Below are 19,007 nucleotides of genomic sequence, written 5' to 3' on the forward strand. Positions count from 1 at the left end.
TAGACCAGGGCTTCTTAAACTTTTTTCATTCACGACCCCATTTATGATTGCGAGTTTCCTGGCGACCCCATATAAATATAAAAGAAAGATCAATAAAATTAAAAAAACAAATACACATCTAGATGTTATAAAATCGTATATTTAAATATTTGACATTAAAATTTCTCGCGATCCCAGAACTTTGCTACGCGACCCCATTTGGGGTCGCGACCCATAGTTTAAGAAGGCCTGGTCTAGACCTTTACCCCAGTCTGTCATAAATCTCGCTAACCAAAACAATGACGTCACCAATGGATATAGGTACATCTCCAAACAGTTTGCTTTATTATTGCCTATTTAGTATTACCTGTAATACATTCCCGACTGCTATTTAGGAAATGTATAGATTTCCTAGGAAATGTGTCTAATATAATTTATTTCACACATTTCCGGGCGATTGTAGGAATTACATAAATTTCCTACGAATTGTGTACATTTCCGGTAACATATGTTTATAAACCACTGCTTACCTTTGGTTCCGATTTGAGTTTTTTCGCAGGCGGGGGTGATGACGCGCTATCGTCACCACTACTTCCTTGGCAGTTCTGCTGTTGTAACTGCTGAGGTTGCTGGGTCGTGGCGGCGTTCATCGACGGCGGTTTCGATTCGAGTTTTACGGGCCCGCACTGTTGCTGCTGCGAATGGTTGTTTTGAGCGGGAGGACTTGGCGGTAACGCGTTCGTAACTGCGTTGTGACCGGACATTGGGGGACCGGGGCCCGTGCTCGCCGGAAACACCGGTCGCTGCAACCCGATCTGATTCGCACCGGATGTCGCGTTCACACGCACTAACCCGTTCACTTCTGTCACTACGGACGAACCGCCGCCGCCCCCGTTGGGCGGAAGGGTCTTACCCGTTGCGGCTGCAGCTAACGTCGCCGCGGGAGACTGCTGTTGTTTATCTGTCACTATGCCCGCGGAAACCCCCGACGAACCGCCACTGCTACCGTGTTTGTCGCGCGCTTTGTCGCGACGATGACTACTTGAGCCGCGCTTACTACTGCCGGTGTTACCGCCACTCCCGTTAGTGCCGCCACTGGAAGCGCTATTGCTGTTCGTTAGTATGTTATTCGGCAGTCCACCCACGGAATTGACCGCAATAGATCCCGGCCCTTGCGACGACGGATGCATTTGCTGCGATTGCTTTGATGCAGACGATTTCAGTTCGTTCACTTCTGCATTGCCGTTCTGTAACAATAAAATAAATACTGTTTTAATGTATGCTTTAATACTTTTCGATCTAGAATTTTGTCCTCATCATCATCATAAGGTCGTCTGTCCTAAGACTGGTTGACACGCACCTCCACTCTTTCCTATCTTGAGCTAATCTTCGCATTTCCTTAAAACTAGAACATCCTTAACTATTTGTGAACAGTAATCTAACCTAGGTCTACCTCTACTCCTTAGCTCCTATTTCTGCCTTTAATATGTCTTTGACTAGAGATTCATGCCTGAGAAGGTGTCCTACTAACCTATCTCGCCTATTTCTTATTAACTTCTATAGAGTCCTCTGTTGTCTTATTCTATCTAATACCTCTTCATTTCTAACCTTCCCTATCGACAGTATCCTCATCATGCGCCGATAACACCACATTTCGAACGCTTTTAACCTCTTCTTTTCCGCAGAGCCCGCCGTCCATGTTTCGCACCCGTATAGCACCGCACTCCAATTACACCTTGAATAATCTTTTTCGAATTTCTACATTAATCGTTCGCGAAAATACAAGTGACTTCTTTTTATTGAAGGCGACTAGGCCCTGCGTTATATTCTGCTTTATATTCCTACTACTCTTTTCGTCCTGACTTATCTGACTTCCTAGGTATCTACTAATCAGCCACTTCTTCTAATTTTTATTCTCATACCTTTATATTCTCTCTTTTCCTACTTTTCCTTCCCTTACATACCAGTATTTTTGTTTTACTTTTATTTATTTTCATACAGTACTGTTTTGTCAATNGGATACCTGAAATCGGCCACTTCTTGTAAATTTTCGTCCCCTATCTTTATATTCGCTCTTTTCCTACTTTTCCTTCCCTTACATACCAGTATTTTTGTTTTACTTTTATTTATTTTCATACAGTACTGTTTTTTCAATACCGCTTTCATATTATTTAAAGCTATCTCTAACTTCTTGCTAGATGCTAATACTGCTACATCATCTGCAAATCTAAACATACTAATCTTTTGCTCCTGTATATCTATCCCTACAGTTGTACTGTCTTTAATGATGTATGGATTAAAAAGTAGCGGTGTCAGTGTGCACCCCTGTCTGACTTCCTTCCTAATAATTACTTCTCTACGTTGCTGCTCCAGCTCTATAGCTCCATGTTGCTTTTTATACAAACTAAGTATCACTCTTCTATCTCTGTAACTCATCCCTGCATTCTTAAGTAAAAATAACATCTTGTCCTAATTAACATTGTCAAAAGCTACAAATCCTATGTACGCACTCTTTCCTTTTCCTATAGTTTTCTCTATTGTTTTCCGTAAAGCTAGAATGGCCTCCCGCGTTCCTCTATTTCTTCGAAACCCAAATTGGCCTTACCCTAACAGTTCTCCCGCTCTTTTTTGTCCCGCCTCGTATAAAATTTGTTAAACCGCATTGCATCTGATTTAATAATAGTTTTAACGTTAATACCACGAATAATAATACTGCATAAAGTCAATATTTATTTTATTAATGGAAATTCTTGATCAGCCGATAATATGTATTATTTGTAGTGGACGAATGTACAAATTTAAATGCATATTTATACGTATGTAGATAAGTTTGCGAGTGTTTGTCGTGCATTACAATATGCAAATAGGTAATTTAAACGTATTGACATAGTCACTGATTGTGAGAGTAATATTTAATAAATACATACAGGTACAGGTAATTAATTTTATAGTGTAATAATTTACGGAGGTTACACACCAGGGGCGGCTGATGTGTATTTTTGGATATTTATACATTTTTCCGACCTAATTAGAGACTGTTTAAGGAAGGAGGGATCTAATAAAGGACGATTCTTGGCCATATACGGGGTGGGAGTGTATTGATACTTAAACAACGTTGCTTTTTTGTAAAAAAAAATGAAAATTTATCTCCAGGAAGATGTACTCTACATGCAAATAGGTCTGAAAATGATGTATTTCCTGTGATACAGTCTAAAAAATAGCAAGCCAAAGGAGAAAAACATGGTAGACCATGTGGGTGTGGAGTCCGGAAGTGGTCAAAATAAATCCGGATTGTTAACAGTGAGTCCCTTATTAAAATTTATTAATATGATAATTACGTAAATCTACATTAAACAGCACATAATGTGTAAAATCGCCTTTTACCGAACATCCTGTGCTAAATACAAGACCAATGATGGGATAATTCAACTTGATTGCCTGATTAGACTTTGGTGGATGAAATTGAATGTTGTCAAAATAGAAAAAAGGTTTAACAATTACCTAAATACACGTAGGGGAATCACAGATGTAAACTACAATCACGCAGTTCGATACGATTAAAATAATAACAGAAAACATATCCAGAAGCGATTGTAAAAATTTCAAAATTTACTTCACCTTCCAATTTTCTTTTCAAATGGATAGACTTGTCCAAACGTAAAGTAAATTATCCCTTACCTATACAATGTATTACGTGTAAATTGACATCAATTTAAGATTACTATTTACATCCATCAAAACGGTGTGACATTTTTAATCTAAAAGGTGAAAGTTTACGTCCTTCGTTGAAATCAATTTATAAATACATGAGTCACGGAAATGAGATTAAAATAATCCACAGAAGAAACGCATACAGGGAGAGGTGAAAGATACAACGAACGAAGCATATGCCTCGTCGTCGTGTATTACGCCAAATGCCTACGTTGGGCACTCATTCAAACCTCGTTATTCACTCACTACTTATTTATAGGGTCAATTAAGTTGTAAATTAAATTGCAGTGTTAACTGTATGTAAATATATATTATTATACGTGTTACGTTATGACTTTATTCAAACGCATACGATTAAATGTTATTTAGAACCGAGGTAACAGCGTGAGATGTTACTTATGTAGTAGAGTAAGTAATTTTCATATATTTTCATATACATTTCGTAAATTACGGAAAAAAAACCAGTCAAAGAGACAAACAACAAAAGAAGAGATTAATAAAAACAAGTATCAAGAAAGCTACAAATTGGAGTAAATTATACTTCATTTACTTTGTCTAGCGATGTGCCCCTTCCAATGCCTTGGATGCGCCCTGGCAAAATCGTAGGTTGGGAGAAAAAAGTTCATTATACTCTCGACTCTTGTTCTTTAAACATACTTTTTCATACAATACCTGCCAAAAGTTTTGTTCAATCATGAATATTAGTGCGAGTCGAAAACAAGCGTTAAAGCCTTCAATATGTCTTCAAATATAAATAAACATCTCGTTGATATTTACAGTAGTAAATGGTACCAATAACAGCACATTTGAGCAATGCAATTGTAGTGGACAAAAAGGTCAATTTTTCCGTGCAGTACTGTACGGATTATACGCTCCTCACCGGTTAAGAGTTTGGCCNTGGTACCAATAACAGCACATTTGAGCAATGCAATTGTAGTGGACAAAAAGGTCAATTTTTCCGTGCAGTACTGTACGGATTATACGCTCCTCACCGGTTAAGAGTTTGGCCGAGAGTTGTCTCCTTCTTTTTCTGGCCTAGTGCTGTTCTTTTCTACTTCGCGCCGGTCAAACTGAAGGTCACATCGCTACAGAAAGTAAACGAAGTATATTTAGGGATACGTAAATACATAGCGCGAAGCGTAAGGGTTCTGTTAGACGGAGCGGTCTGAAGCGACAAGTCACCGACACTTTTAGCGTGGTGTTTACCATATTTCTAAAAAAGACTAACTCACCTGTTCGTTGGACTTGACGATTTCGTGTTTGGCCTCGGACGTTTTCGTGCCAGGCTTGGTGCGCTTAATCTTCATCTTAAGTCCTTTGTCCACGGTTGCGGAATGTTCGACGGCCATCTTGGCCGCGGCCGCGGCCGCTACCGCAGCGGCGGTCGCTTTCGATCCCGCACTCCCGGTCGCGTTATTCGCGGACATCGCCGCCGATCCGGACGACGCTGTTATCGACACCGTGGCGGCGGCGGAAGACGCGCCCACGACCCCCTCGTTCGTTTTCTCTATGTCCGCATCCAGGTCGATGATCAAGTTACCTATGCCGATGTCCCACTCGTTATCGTCATACTCGAAATTGGCCGATGTCGAGGTTGGCGTCTGTTGCTGCTGATTTGGCGCGCTGTTACTGCTACTAGCACTACTGCTACTACCACTACTGCTACTGTTACTGCTGCTGCTGCTACTGCTATTGCTGCTGTTACTGTTGCCGTTAGTGTTATTGTTGATAATGTTGTCGGACGAAGAAGACGCCGATAACGTTGTCGCAATATTTGCTGTCGACAGAGACGTGGAAGATGTCGACGAAGAAGATGATGGTCTGGCCGTGGCCCTGCTGCTGATGGGCTCCGCCACCCTCGCTCGGTGGCCCGTGTCCTGCGGGTTAGACCTCATTGGGACTGGTGCCATGCGCCGCGCCGCCGTCGCCGGGTCTGCCGCAGAGTCGTCGACCCGCGGCACCCAACTTCCGGCCACACTGCATCTTACCACCCCTGTAACAAACGGGAATACACCAATTCAGAATGATTTTCTTTTTCGTTTTCCAATCACAGATACCAATCGTGAATCTTAACATATATCCAAGACATATTCTACACAAGTTTAAATCAAATTTTATATAGATAGAGGCAGTTCAGAATCTAATGGACCTTGACCTTGGAATGCGAAATGACAAAACTGCCCATTCACTTATATCTACACTTCTATCTCTTATTGGGATCCGTCAAATGGAAGGAGCCTAAAAACATGGCGCCGATTAGGGAAAACTTATCGTAGTCCCTATAGTGTAACTTTAGTTCCTATAGTTTAACTTTAGAAGAAAACTTCGTCGACTCCATCATCAAAAAATTTTTTACTTTTTAACGTGTTTTATTATTTTAATAAACAATTTTACAATTTGCGTGCACAGTTCCTATGTAAATTTTTCCCTCATTCGAGTTATAAATGGTGTATGCCCATTTGACGGATCCCAATAGGAACATGGGCAGTCACTATTTAGTTCCACCACTAGACTTCAGAGAACTTCCTTTTACCTTGCATTCATTAGAATCCAAAATAAAAAGTACTTATATTTATTTTTGTAAATTGTATAAAAAAAAATACAAGTCCCATGAACAACACTGAATAATGGTTTGCAAATATAAACATGTAAAAAACACTGAATAAATTAATGTAAATGATCTAAACACACATTTAGATAAATACATGTAAATATCAATGTGCTGAAAATGTGTAGAGAAAAAGTGGGTGTAAATGCCATTTCATGTTAAATTTATTATACCCATGACGCTAATTGAGAATGTAAAAAATATGTCATAAATATTTTGTTAAACACACCAGCTGCTTGTCATTTACACATCGACATTGGAATGAAAATTCAAGAATGATACATATTTAAATTTGCGAGTTAACGACATTCATAATTTATACATTCCATGCTTTTTTAAACTAAACGATTGAACAGTCTTTTCCTTTAGGAATCAATCACAATCTTGACGACAAATGTACCTAACAATAATTATCTGTTACACTAGAACCAAATGCAACAAAGAAAAATAAATATTATAGGTACTTGCATAATAGATGCAGTATTTATATTACTCATACAGATGATAATTGATAATATCTTTGACCGAGCCGCATTAGTGGCTGGTGGGAATGAAACACCCAAAAGTTTTTTTTTTTTAATATCTTTGAAGAAATAATTTGTTTAAATTAGAAGCTTAACTATTTCCCAAACGACCCATTTCATTGAAAAATTGTTTACAAGTTTGTTTTCTTAAAGGTTCGTAGTATTGAATTAACTTTCAAAATATAAGTGAATAAATATTTGCACCCACTCCGTTTCATTACGAGTCGCCACTGCCCTACGTCCATACTATATGAGCCACCCTGTACACACATGCGTACATTATTTAGTAATCATGATTCAAGACAGGCAATAGAATCTATAATAAATGCGTTTCTTCCACCTTCCTTAACATACACAAACCAATTCACATTACTCAACCATGATTATCGATTAGACATTTTCAATGTTGTTTTCGAAACGACAGGACACGATTTTCTTCGAAACTGTTCAAGTCTATAATGCCAATGTTGTATCGACTACTGAGCCAATAAAATTTTCTTTCATTACTGACGGTCTTCAGTTGCATTTACATATCATAAAAGTCAAGTGACAACAGTCGTTGTTGTTCAAGTCATGTGTTATTCAAAGCCCTGGTATATTTTATTGCGTCTGTGACAAACACCGCTGTATTTATCCAAAATATCAGTAAGGTTGCAACTTTTTTCTACATACGTATAATAAACTATTTTTAAGTACAGGGTACCAATTTTATTTTATGTCCAAAAAGTTGACAATTTTATTTAAAATTAAAAAAAAAGTACCAAAATGTGCTATTATGTGCTACGTAAAAAAAAAAATAATAATACTATGCTACAAACGATTTTAAATTATTATTCTACACGAAAAATCTATAGGGTTGTTCGGAAAGTCATTTCGTTTTTTCCAAGCAGAGGATTTAATTGTATTCTTTTGCATCCAACTTCACATTTAAGCCGTATAATTTTTATATGCTTTGAGAGCTGATATAGCAAGGCTTATGTGTGAAAAATTCCAATTAATTCTACGCAGTAGTTTTCGGTTGGTGCCCTTTTAAATATGGAGAGCGATAAGCAGCATTTTCGACATATCTTACTGTTTTACTACAGAAATGGTAAAAATGCTGTTCAAGCCAGAAAGAAATTGACTGATGTGTATGGAGAAGGTGTGTTGTTAAGTCAGTACGCCAGTGCCAGAACTGGTTAAATTTATCAAATTCAACAGTTTATGACCACTTGAAAGGCCTGGGATTATCCTCGAAGCTCGATGTATGGGTTCCCCATGTTCTCACAGAGAGAAATCTGTGTCGCAGCATTGACGTCTGCGATTCGCTTCTCAAACGTCACGAAAATGATCCGTTTTTGAAGCGCATCATCACTGGGGACGAAAAATGGGTTGTATACAACAACGTCAAACGCAAGAGGTCATGGAGCAAAAAAGATGAACCGGCTCAAACCATTTCCAAAGCCGATATTCACCAAAAAAAGGTGATGCTGTCTGTTTGGTGGGATTTTAAAGGAATCGTTTTTTTTGAGCTTTTACCGGATAACACAACGATTAATTCGGAAGTCTACTGTCATCAGCTGGACAAACTGAATGATGCACTTCAACAGAAAAGGTCAGAACTAATCAACAGGAAAGGTGTAGTGTTTCACCAAGACAACGCGAGACCTCACACAAGTTTGGTCACTCGCCAAAAGCTTTTACAGCTTGAATGGGATACAATGCTACACCCACCATATTCTCCAGACCTGGCACCATCGGATTATTATTTGTTCCGGTCACTCCAAAATTTTTTAGACGGTAAAACCTTCACCTCAAATGAGGAGGTCAAAAACCTCCTCGATCAGTTTTTTTCCAGCAAAGACCAAAAATTTTATGAGCGTGGAATTATGCTACTACCAGAATGATGGCAAAAGGTGTTGGACCAGAACGGTCAATATATAATTTAGTGAAGTATTTGTTTATTATACGAAAACTGTCTTTCATTTCCACAAAAAAAAACGAAATGACTTTCCGAACAACCCTTTACAATTTTATTTTTGGCTATGGCTTATTGACCGGTTAAGATTAACTACAAGCATCCGCGTAAACCCCTACGTATGCGAACGTTTTCCCGTACCTGTATACATTATGACTACTACATACTGTATTTGTAGCGGTGTTGATCTATTTTTTTATGGTTTCATATTACTTTACACGTCGGTTTCAATTGTTACACTTATGATAACGTTGAGCTTTTGTTTATCGGATAAGTAATCCAATGAAATAGAGGCGATTACTAATGAGAGAACAATAGTTAAGTTTTTGTTTATTCAGTTTTTATTAAGATACAGCTGTACATGTGTACGAAGGGAATAGATACATGATAATAAAATTAATATCTCTCAAACTACCAGGAAAATTAAATTTTTTATTTTACAGACGATAAAGCTAAAATCAGAATTGTTCAAACCGTTACATTAAAATTAATTTTATGTCTTATATCGCAATTGACTGCATTTTATTTTATAGGCGTCATCATTACGATAAAGCAAAAATCAAAATTGTTTAAATCATTGCATTAAAATCGATATTATGTATTATATCGCAATCGACTGCAAGTTTTTGTGAGATTAATGGTAAATGTCTATATGATAATGGGATCGAAAGAGGAGGTCTCCTCCACCACTGTACCATAAAAAGTTCGTGGCGGTCTCACCCCCATAAAAAGTTATGGGGGTTGAAAGTCGATTATTTTGACAATTTGCATACACTGTAATTCAACTAAAATTCAATATAAAAATTATTTTCAAGCGTGTGGAGGTGGGGGATAGCAAGAGGGTGGTCACTTGGAACAAAACCCAATAACTTAACCTAACCTAACCTACCCTATTGATAAAGATATTTAAATAATGTTTTATATCACTTTTTCAATATTTTTCATTAGTTTTACCTTTCAATATTGTTTAAGAATGACTATATAAATATTTACATGCCTAGAAATGTATAAAAATTGGCATATTTATTAACTTTGAACCCCTATAACTTTTTATGGGGGTGAGACCGCCACGAACTTTTTATGGTACACTGGTGGGGGAGACCTCCNGTTGGCCAACTTGGTGAAGGCTCGCATTTGTGTACGTAGATAATCGAATTAATGAAACAACATCGACTTCGATAAATCAAAAGAAAACTATGCGATGATCCTTGGTGACGACAGTGGTCAAGGGTCTGTAATGGCGCATGCATATAAATTCCGAAATGTCGTTTCGAAAATATAAACGAAAAAAGAAGCAAAATGAAACAAAATAAATAAAAGTTGCAAGTAAAAGAAATATATAAACGCTTCCCAGTGTAAGTGTGGAGTTGCGGAGCGAATGTATGTTGATGAATGTTGTCTGCCGTTCGAGAGTCACGAAACTGAGAGTTGCAAAACTTGTCCTCTGCAAAAACAGAAACAATGCTGCGGCAGTTTGGGACTCTTCTCATCCATCACTAGCATCGGCCGCTGATGCTGATGCTGATGCTGATCCTTCTTTTCTGAGATGCTGCTGCGCCACGCTCTCACTTCTTTTATTTTATCACGGACTTCGATATCGTAAGCATATGTATATACGTATTTATGTTGTATCCGTTTTATCCGGCGTTCTCATCTTCCCTGCTCGTGGATTCTTACAAAACATCGCCAGGTCTTTTATGTAAAGTGGGTGTGTCCGGTTAGATATGTAGGTATCATGTTAACTATCTATGCTGGTTTATACGGGGTAGTTCATGAAAAATGAGACACACGAGAGCCTATGCAATATTCCTACATTTTTAAATTTATTCATTAATGTTTATCCAAGATGCGATTAATTTCATTAAAGACACGACAGTTTTGGGGTTAAACAGAAGATTCATCATCATCATAAGGTCGCCAATCCTAAGACTGGTTGGACACGCACCTCCACTCTTTTTAATCCTGAGCTAATCTTCGCATTTCCCTAAAAGTAGAACAACCAACATCCTTAACTATTTTCAAACAGTAATCAAACTAGGTCTACATCTACTCCTGCTAACTCCTGTTTCTGTCATCAGCATGATTAAGGAATGATATGGATAGGATCTAAAAGTAGGGTTGGAACTAATATAAAACTGAGACTGAAACTAGAAGACTAGTCAAATAATTCGATCAGAATAGCACAGGGTCAGGTCGCTTTTAACAAAAATAAATCACTATTGTGCTTTGAAAATTCGAAAACGGTTATTAAATGTCAATGTTTGCTGCTTGGGCAGACACCTCCACTCTTTCCTATCCAATCTTCTAATTTATCTAAAACTAGAACATCCTTCATCCTTTCCTCCTCTTACCTCCTGTTTCTACTTCTAATATGTCTCCAACTAGGTCTTCATGCCTGAAAAGGTGTCCTATAGTTGGGACTATCAAAATTCGCAAAGTCCCCAATAAATTGTCTGTGAGAATGGACGTGTCTTCTTTCTTGTTGCCACTTGGGACTGCAGTGATCTGCTACGTTTTGAACATGCCCTTGTTAAATTCCTAAGTCTGTTGAACTTCTTTTAAGTCCGATTCTGGCAACATCCTCAAATTCTACTGATCTGCATCTCTTTCTGTTAAATATTAGTTGATGTAATGTTATTCCTTTTTCTTTTTTAGTGTCCGCTGCAATTCCTACCTGACATCACTTTTCTATGCTTACGATATTCCCTATAACGTCTGTCATGAGTAAAACTTCGATGCTGGCAACACACTCAAATTCTGCCTGTCTGCATCTCTTTCTGTTACACATTAATTGGCGTAATGTTATTTTTTTTTTCTATATTTGGGTGCGCTGCAATTCCTACCTGACATCTCTTTTCTATGCTTACGATATTCCCTATAACGTATGTCGTGAGTAAAACTTCGATGCTGGCAACATACTCATATTCTGTTTGTCTGCATCTCTTTCTGTTACACATTAATTGATGTAATGTTATTCCTTTTTCTTTATTAGTGTCCGCTGCAATTCCTATCTGACATCTCTTTTCTACATTTACTATATTCACTACAACGTCTGTCGTCAGTAAAAGTAGGCGTTCTGTCAATAATCGCTCTAGTCTAGTTAGGGACCATTCATTTATTACGTAAGATGATTTAGAGGGAGAGAGGGATCGACCATGTCTTATTTTTTCTTACAAGGGGGTGGAAGGAAGTCTTGATAGTTCTTATGTAAACTCACAAAAATGCACAAAGTTAAAACTATGTTTCCGAACCAATAAAAATTACCAGTACCTTTAGAAGTACAAATCAACATTCCTAAAAATTGTTACTTTGAAAAATGAACATTAAAATAAACCGAACGTGTATTCTTTTTTTCCTTTAGATTCTTACATAGTAAATATTAAACAGGGAGGAGGGGGTCGGCCTATTCTTATTTTGTTTTATATAGGAGGGGAGATGTAGCAAGTTGAAACAAGAAAGTAAATGCAGCAGTTTTATTGCAGACTATGCCAATTTTAAACGTCTCAACTATAGAATATTATGTACTCTTTGGAAAAATTTTAGAAAATAACAAAAAGAAGGACCCGAGGAGTACACATACCACCATTAGTAGATAGTTGAATGAGTAACTTTAACTGTGACAGCTGATGAAGATAACGACCATTGTATTTATCCCAAAGTCAATGAAATTCAGTCTTTAGCGTAATAATTCTACATAGAATAAGAAATTAACGATTTGCGTCATACGGCTTTCCTTTAAGCCAAAAAACAACTTCTGTTCGAAATTCCTGACTCCTGATGAATTAGATATATCTATCTATCTAGCTGGGTACATTTATTATGTATTACATACCGTTCTCGAAGTAAACATCAATAAATCATTAATAATTCCCTAGTTATTTTTATGTAAAATTGAACCTCCCATTTTGAGCCAGACATCTACATAAATAATTCAAATAAGTCTCTTATTACGTCGAGAAGCGTCAAGTGTTTTCATTTTTGTTATAGAATGTGTCACTCATTAAGCATTTTTTAGGAATTTATCCTAATCTCTTCCTCTCTTCCATCTCAATATACAGAGGATGTTAAATATAGGGTTGTTCGGAAAGTCATTTCGTTTTTTTTTTGTGGAAATGAAAGACAGTTTTCGTATAATAAACAAATGCTTTATTAAATTATATATTGACCGTTCTGGTCCAACACCTTTTGCCATCTTTCTGGTAGTAGCATAATTCCACGCTCATAAAATTTTTGGTCTTTGCTGGCAAAAAACTGATCGAGGAGGTTTTTGACCTCCTCATTTGAGGTGAAGGTTTTACCGTCTAAAAAATTTTGGAGTGACCGGAACAAATAATAATCCGATGGTGCCAGGTCTGGAGAATATGGTGGGTGTAGCATTGTATCCCATTCAAGCTGTAAAAGCTTTTGGCGAGTGACCAAACTTGTGTGAGGTCTCGCGTTGTCTTGGTGAAACACTACACCTTTCCTGTTGATTAGTTCTGACCTTTTCTGTTGAAGTGCATCATTCAGTTTGTCCAGCTGATGACAGTAGACTTCCGAATTAATCGTTGTGTTATCCGGTAAAAGCTAAAAAAAAACGATTCCTTTAAAATCCCACCAAACAGACAGCATCACCTTTTTTTGGTGAATATCGGCTTTGGAAATGGTTTGAGCCGGTTCATCTTTTTTGCTCCATGACCTCTTGCGTTTGACGTTGTTGTATACAACCCATTTTTCGTCCCCAGTGATGATGCGCTTCAAAAACGGATCATTTTCGTGACGTTTGAGAAGCGAATCGCAGACGTCAATGCGGCGACACAGATTTCTCTCTGTGAGAACATGGGGAACCCATACATCGAGCTTCGAGGATAATCCCAGGCCTTTCAAGTGGTCATAAACTGTTGAATTTGATAAATTTAACCTCAATCCGATCTCACGTGTTGTTATTCGCCGGTTCACATCAACTAATGCCTTTATCGCGTCTTTATCAGCTTCAACCGGCCTTCCCGAACGTGGTGCATCTTCGACATCAAAATTGCCGGATCGAAATTTAGCGAACCAGTTCTGGCACTGGCGTACTGTCAACACACCTTCTCCATACACATCAGTCAATTTCTTTCTGGCTTGAACAGCATTTTTACCCTTTCTGTAGTAAAACAGTAAGATATGTCGAAAATGCTGCTTATCGCTCTCCATATTTAAAAGGGCACCAACCAAAAACTACTGCGTAGAATTAATTGGAATTTTTCACACACAAGCCTTGCTATGTTGAGCTCTCAAAGCATATAAAAATTATACGGCTTAAATGTGAAGTTGGATGCAAAAGAATACAATTAAATCCTCTGTCGGGAAAAAACGAAATGACTTTCCGAACAACCCTATAGAATAAATGGCCTTCCATACAAGCAATCTGTGAGAATGTCAATCGGTGAATTCAATCTTCATTATTTTCTTTCCAAGTGTTTTCTTTTTTTTTGACACGATGGCTTATGGTTGGATCAATTACTGGGTCTCTTACTCACAAACGTACAAACCGTTGTTTATTAGATGGAATCACTTCTTCGGACAAATGGTACAACTTTTTCAAGTCATTGCACGAGACTTCGGCCTTCAATCAATCTTTGGATCTATCCTTTAGTGTCCCATTGTTTATATTTAATTACCAATTGGGTACACATCAAAAAGAGAATTACATTGATCGATGTGATTAAAAAATATCACCTTCTTATTATTCGCAGTTGCACTATTATCACAATTAAATAAGCCGTGAATCCATTTTCGACAATGCTCCCAAATTATAATTGAAAATGCCTTTATCTACCTCAGAAATGTATTAAGGCATAAACGCATTCAGCGGGACAACACGCTGACCTATCTATTTAATTACACAGAGATTAATAAAGAATGGCATATACTGTAACACAAGATTATTAAACATTATTTAACAATCACCTTTAATTTATGGGTAACTAGTGCATGTTTAATGGTACATAAAATATCAAACAGTTTGTTTTTTTTTCATTTGTTAAAATCGCTTTGATTTGTTTCAATTACTGTTCACTGTCAATTTCAATAGATCTTCACTCGACTGCAAACACGATCAAACTGACGAAAAGTCACTGAATTTCGGTTTATATGCTATAATACATCGAAATTTCTAGTAGCAGAATATTCAAGATTATTCTTAACAATGAACAATTATTTTTTAATGTTTTCGAGAATGTTGCAGAACACAAAATTATTCCAGATAATGACAGACCACCCTGTACCTTTATAAAATTTCTTAATAATAGTAGATCGTTCTAGAATATTTGGTCAAAATCTAGAAATATCTAGAAATCCTTGATAATTAATTGCGGACATTTGGAACTTTCCAGATCATTCCAGATATTTCTAGAACTTTCTGTAACATTCCATATCGATTTAAACAGTTGCACACAATTTGGAACTTTCTAGATCATTCCAGAAATTTTTAGAACATTCTAGATCTATTGTAACAGTTGCACACATTCTGGAGTTTACTGGGTCATTTAAGAAATTTTTATAACTTTCCAAAAGGTCTCATAAGTTAGAAATGGACAGATATATGTTGTTTCACATTTTCGTCACCCACCGCGACCTAACTCCCTATCTTTCAGCAGAAGACCAAGGGGTATTTGGTATTTACCACTCCAACGGGAAGTTGATAGTGATAGAGAAAACCATGTCTTTACGTATGCACATTAGCATTTTATATATATATTTAGATTTAATGTTCGGAGGTAACACTAAAACACATGACTAATTTCTAGAAGATATCAATAAATAATGACAAATTTCATCTACGAGGGTGGATTGATAAGTTTCCGGCCTAACCAAGAGATGACGCCACTAGGCCTACCTTGAGGTGACATTCTATAGTACCATCCTTGGATAGCTTGTAGCTATAGTTTCAGCCCGATCTCCTTGCTAGTGTAGGTTTGACAGCACGCTGAACAAGACGCCTCTGTGGTTTTCGTAAAAATGGAAAAGCAGGAAAATCGTGCTGTCATCAAATACTTTTATTTGAAGGGGTTAACGCCGAAGGAAATTAAAAAAGAGATGGACTCAACACTGGGGACATCCTCCCCGTCATATTCAACCGTTAAGCAGTGGGTTTCCGAGTTTAAAAAGGGTCGTGTGAGCACCTCTGATGGGCCTCGCTCAGGACGCCCCGTTGAGGTCACAACTCCAGATATGATCGAAAAAATTCATCAAATAGTGCTGGGAGACCGCAGATTGAAAGTGCGTGAGATAGCTGAGACCTGTAAGATGTCATATGAACGTGTGCAACATATTTTGCACCAACATTTGCATATGGAAAAGCTCTGTGCAAGATGGGTGCCGCGTTTGCTAACAGTCGACCAAAAATTGATTCGAAAAAACATTTCTACCGCAAATTTGTCATTGTATAAGCGTAATCCAAGCGAATTTTTGCGTCGATTCGTAACCGTTGACGAAACGTGGGTCCACCACTACACTCCTGAAACCAAAGAACAGTCTAAACAGTGGATTGGACCAGGGGAACCAACTCCAAAGAAGGCAAAAACAATTTTTTCGGCGAACAAGGTTATGGCTACTGTTTTTTGGGATGCAAGAGGTATTATATACATTGATTACCTTGCAAAGGGTAATACTATCACTGGTCAATACTACGCAGACTTATTGCAACGTTTGAGCCACGAGGTGAAAATTAAACGACCTCATCTGGCGAAGAAAAAAATCTTGTTTCATCACGATAACGCACCAGCGCACACGTCAATCGTTGCGACGGCTAAAATCAACGATCTAAAGTTTGAATTGATGCCGCACCCTCCTTACTCTCCAGACCTAGCCCCGAGTGACTATTTTCTGTTCCCTAATCTCAAAAAATGGCTTGGCGGTAAGAGATTTGCGGACAATGAAGAAGTAATCGAAGCTGTAAATGGTTATTTTGAGGAGCTTGACGAATCAGTCTATAGAGATGGCATTAATAGACTGGAACACCGCTATGAGAAATGTATCAGCCTTGGAGGAGATTATGTTGAGAAATAAAAAAAAAAAATTTTTAAAAACCTTGTTTTTCTTGGTCAGGCCGGAAACTTATCAATCCACCCTCGTACTTCTTCAAATACACCTACTTAACAACCTATTCTTCATTATCTATCAATAACGAAACATCTCATTTTAAAGACCAGAAATTGCAGAAGCCCAACCCAACGTATCACCCTGTATACACTCTTATAACAAAGCCTACCGCACCTATACACATATTTAAAAAACTGACACACAATCGCTTTTTTAAATGATACCGACTGAAGCAATCAATATCTACATATTGTATGTACAATAACAAGAAACGTAAACCGTATCTAAAGATCGCTTGTTTACAAAACACGACAAAGAACTGAAACAAATATAGAACAATCGATCAGAAATGCTCAATACAATTTCATCAAAATGCCATTAAGCCATAACATATCTTTAAAATTTAATATTTACAATAATATTTCCCGAACAACGCGGTTTTAACTAGCAATAAGTAAAACCTAACTCAAAATGACTTTAAGAATAAACAAATACACATATAAAGTGTAGCCCATTTAGGATATTGTTGTCTGTTCCCACAAGTGAACTATCCGCCCTACCTTGCGGCTTTGCATTAGAGTGCCCTTCAACAAGTAATTTTCATATCCAATTATTATTACAGATAAATAGATTAATCGTTAGCGTAAATATTAAAATGCAAGTAAAAATACCCTGAACCTATTTAAATACTAACTAACGAATCCAATTCGTTACATTCAAAATAAACAACCGAAAAAACTACATAAATATTTACAAAAGCGTTTCAGACAGTTGTTTATTAAATCATTTGAAATAGGTAATTACAATTTAATAATTAATTGCTTTATAAGACGTTAATATATGCAAGTCAATTAAGAAGTACTACAAGTGCAATCAATTAATTTTATTAAAGATATGTATTATAACTTCTTAACCTAGATTACAGTAGTTATAAAAATCATAATCTACATTTAGAAAATGTTTCTTTTTATAGCTTCTGTTTTCATTTATAATGTTAGGCATTCGACAACGTATTTGGCAAAGTTCTCAGGAAAAATTAAACATAATATAAAAACATCTACATCACGCTATAAATTGTTTAAATTACACTTTCGAAGAAAAATGTATAAACAAATATGTGTCAACTATAATAATACACATACGAATTTCATTAATATAAAAAAGTAGAAAATTCCCACCATTATGTCAATCTGTTTTTCATAGGAAATTTACTAGTATATTACACAAACAAAATCAGATTTATGGGTTTTATAAAAGCTTTTGCTTAATATTATTGCTAACGCAACCATTAACTAAAGAGTAATATTTTCGTATCGAAAACATTACAGGTAGGTATCATGTCACGTATCTACTGAATTAATTTTGCGGTTTATTTGCATACTATCCAATTGGTCCCATTTAAATTTCATTAAAACTGGTTGAGTAATTTTTTTTTAAATGCCACTTATTTAAGTCTGTGTGAATAATCTTCTACAGGTATAAATAAATATAATAAATAAACAGTTAACCATTAGAAATAGTAAAAATACTAAAATAAAAAAATAAAAGCCGACTTCAAAAATCCTTGGAGCTGTAACTTTGTGTTTGCAACTTTTTCGCTGACTTATCGTCGCATCGTCAAACAAAAGCATGTTGCATAATGTGCACAACATTCAACCATAGATTCGAGTTTACATAGTAAGTACGGTGGGTACATGCAAATACGTAAACGTTATTACATTACACGTGTACCTTACATACGTGTGTATTTTGTGTTCGACTAATGCACATAAACATACATCGCATACGTACGTACTTGTACTGATAAATCGTTTTGTTAAGCTGGCAGGAAACAGCGGTTATCGACCACAGCCAACCCAAGCTAAATACGATACGTTATTATGTGGCAAACCGAATACAACACAACATACTTTATTTGGAGTCTTTACACACAAATACACACACACGCACACACAACAATATCTATACACATTATACCAAACACATACTATATTATCGATGGTTTCTACATGGAATCGAATAAAGTATGGGTGGCATGAATTCATTAAATCCGAACAAATTGTCGGATGCTAAATTCTAGGGCGTAACTCAATCGGAGACCGAATAGAAGTAGTCTCGCATTAACCACCCCCAAATGCGGACAGGCAGGTTTACCGAAATGTCC

At 36.9% G+C, this 19,007-nt stretch overlaps 1 protein-coding gene across 1 annotated transcript in view; it reads right to left on the reverse strand.

Annotated features, from left to right (window-relative positions):
- LOC108738933 (zinc finger protein 608) overlaps nt 1–19,007 on the reverse strand; it is a 51,900-nt gene that overhangs the window by 28,776 nt on the left and 4,117 nt on the right. Inside the window, exons 2-3 of the mRNA XM_018472559.2 lie at nt 4,923–5,683; nt 510–1,226 (exon numbers count right to left, since the gene is read on the reverse strand). Coding sequence (XP_018328061.1) covers nt 510–1,226; nt 4,923–5,600 — 1,395 coding nt within the window. The 5' untranslated portion in view covers nt 5,601–5,683. The remainder of the gene's footprint in view (nt 1–509; nt 1,227–4,922; nt 5,684–19,007) is intronic.

This window comes from Agrilus planipennis, unplaced genomic scaffold (genome assembly GCF_000699045.2).
Source record: "Agrilus planipennis isolate EAB-ADULT unplaced genomic scaffold, Apla_2.0 scaffold25, whole genome shotgun sequence".
In the NCBI taxonomy this organism is placed as follows: domain Eukaryota; kingdom Metazoa; phylum Arthropoda; class Insecta; order Coleoptera; family Buprestidae; genus Agrilus; species Agrilus planipennis.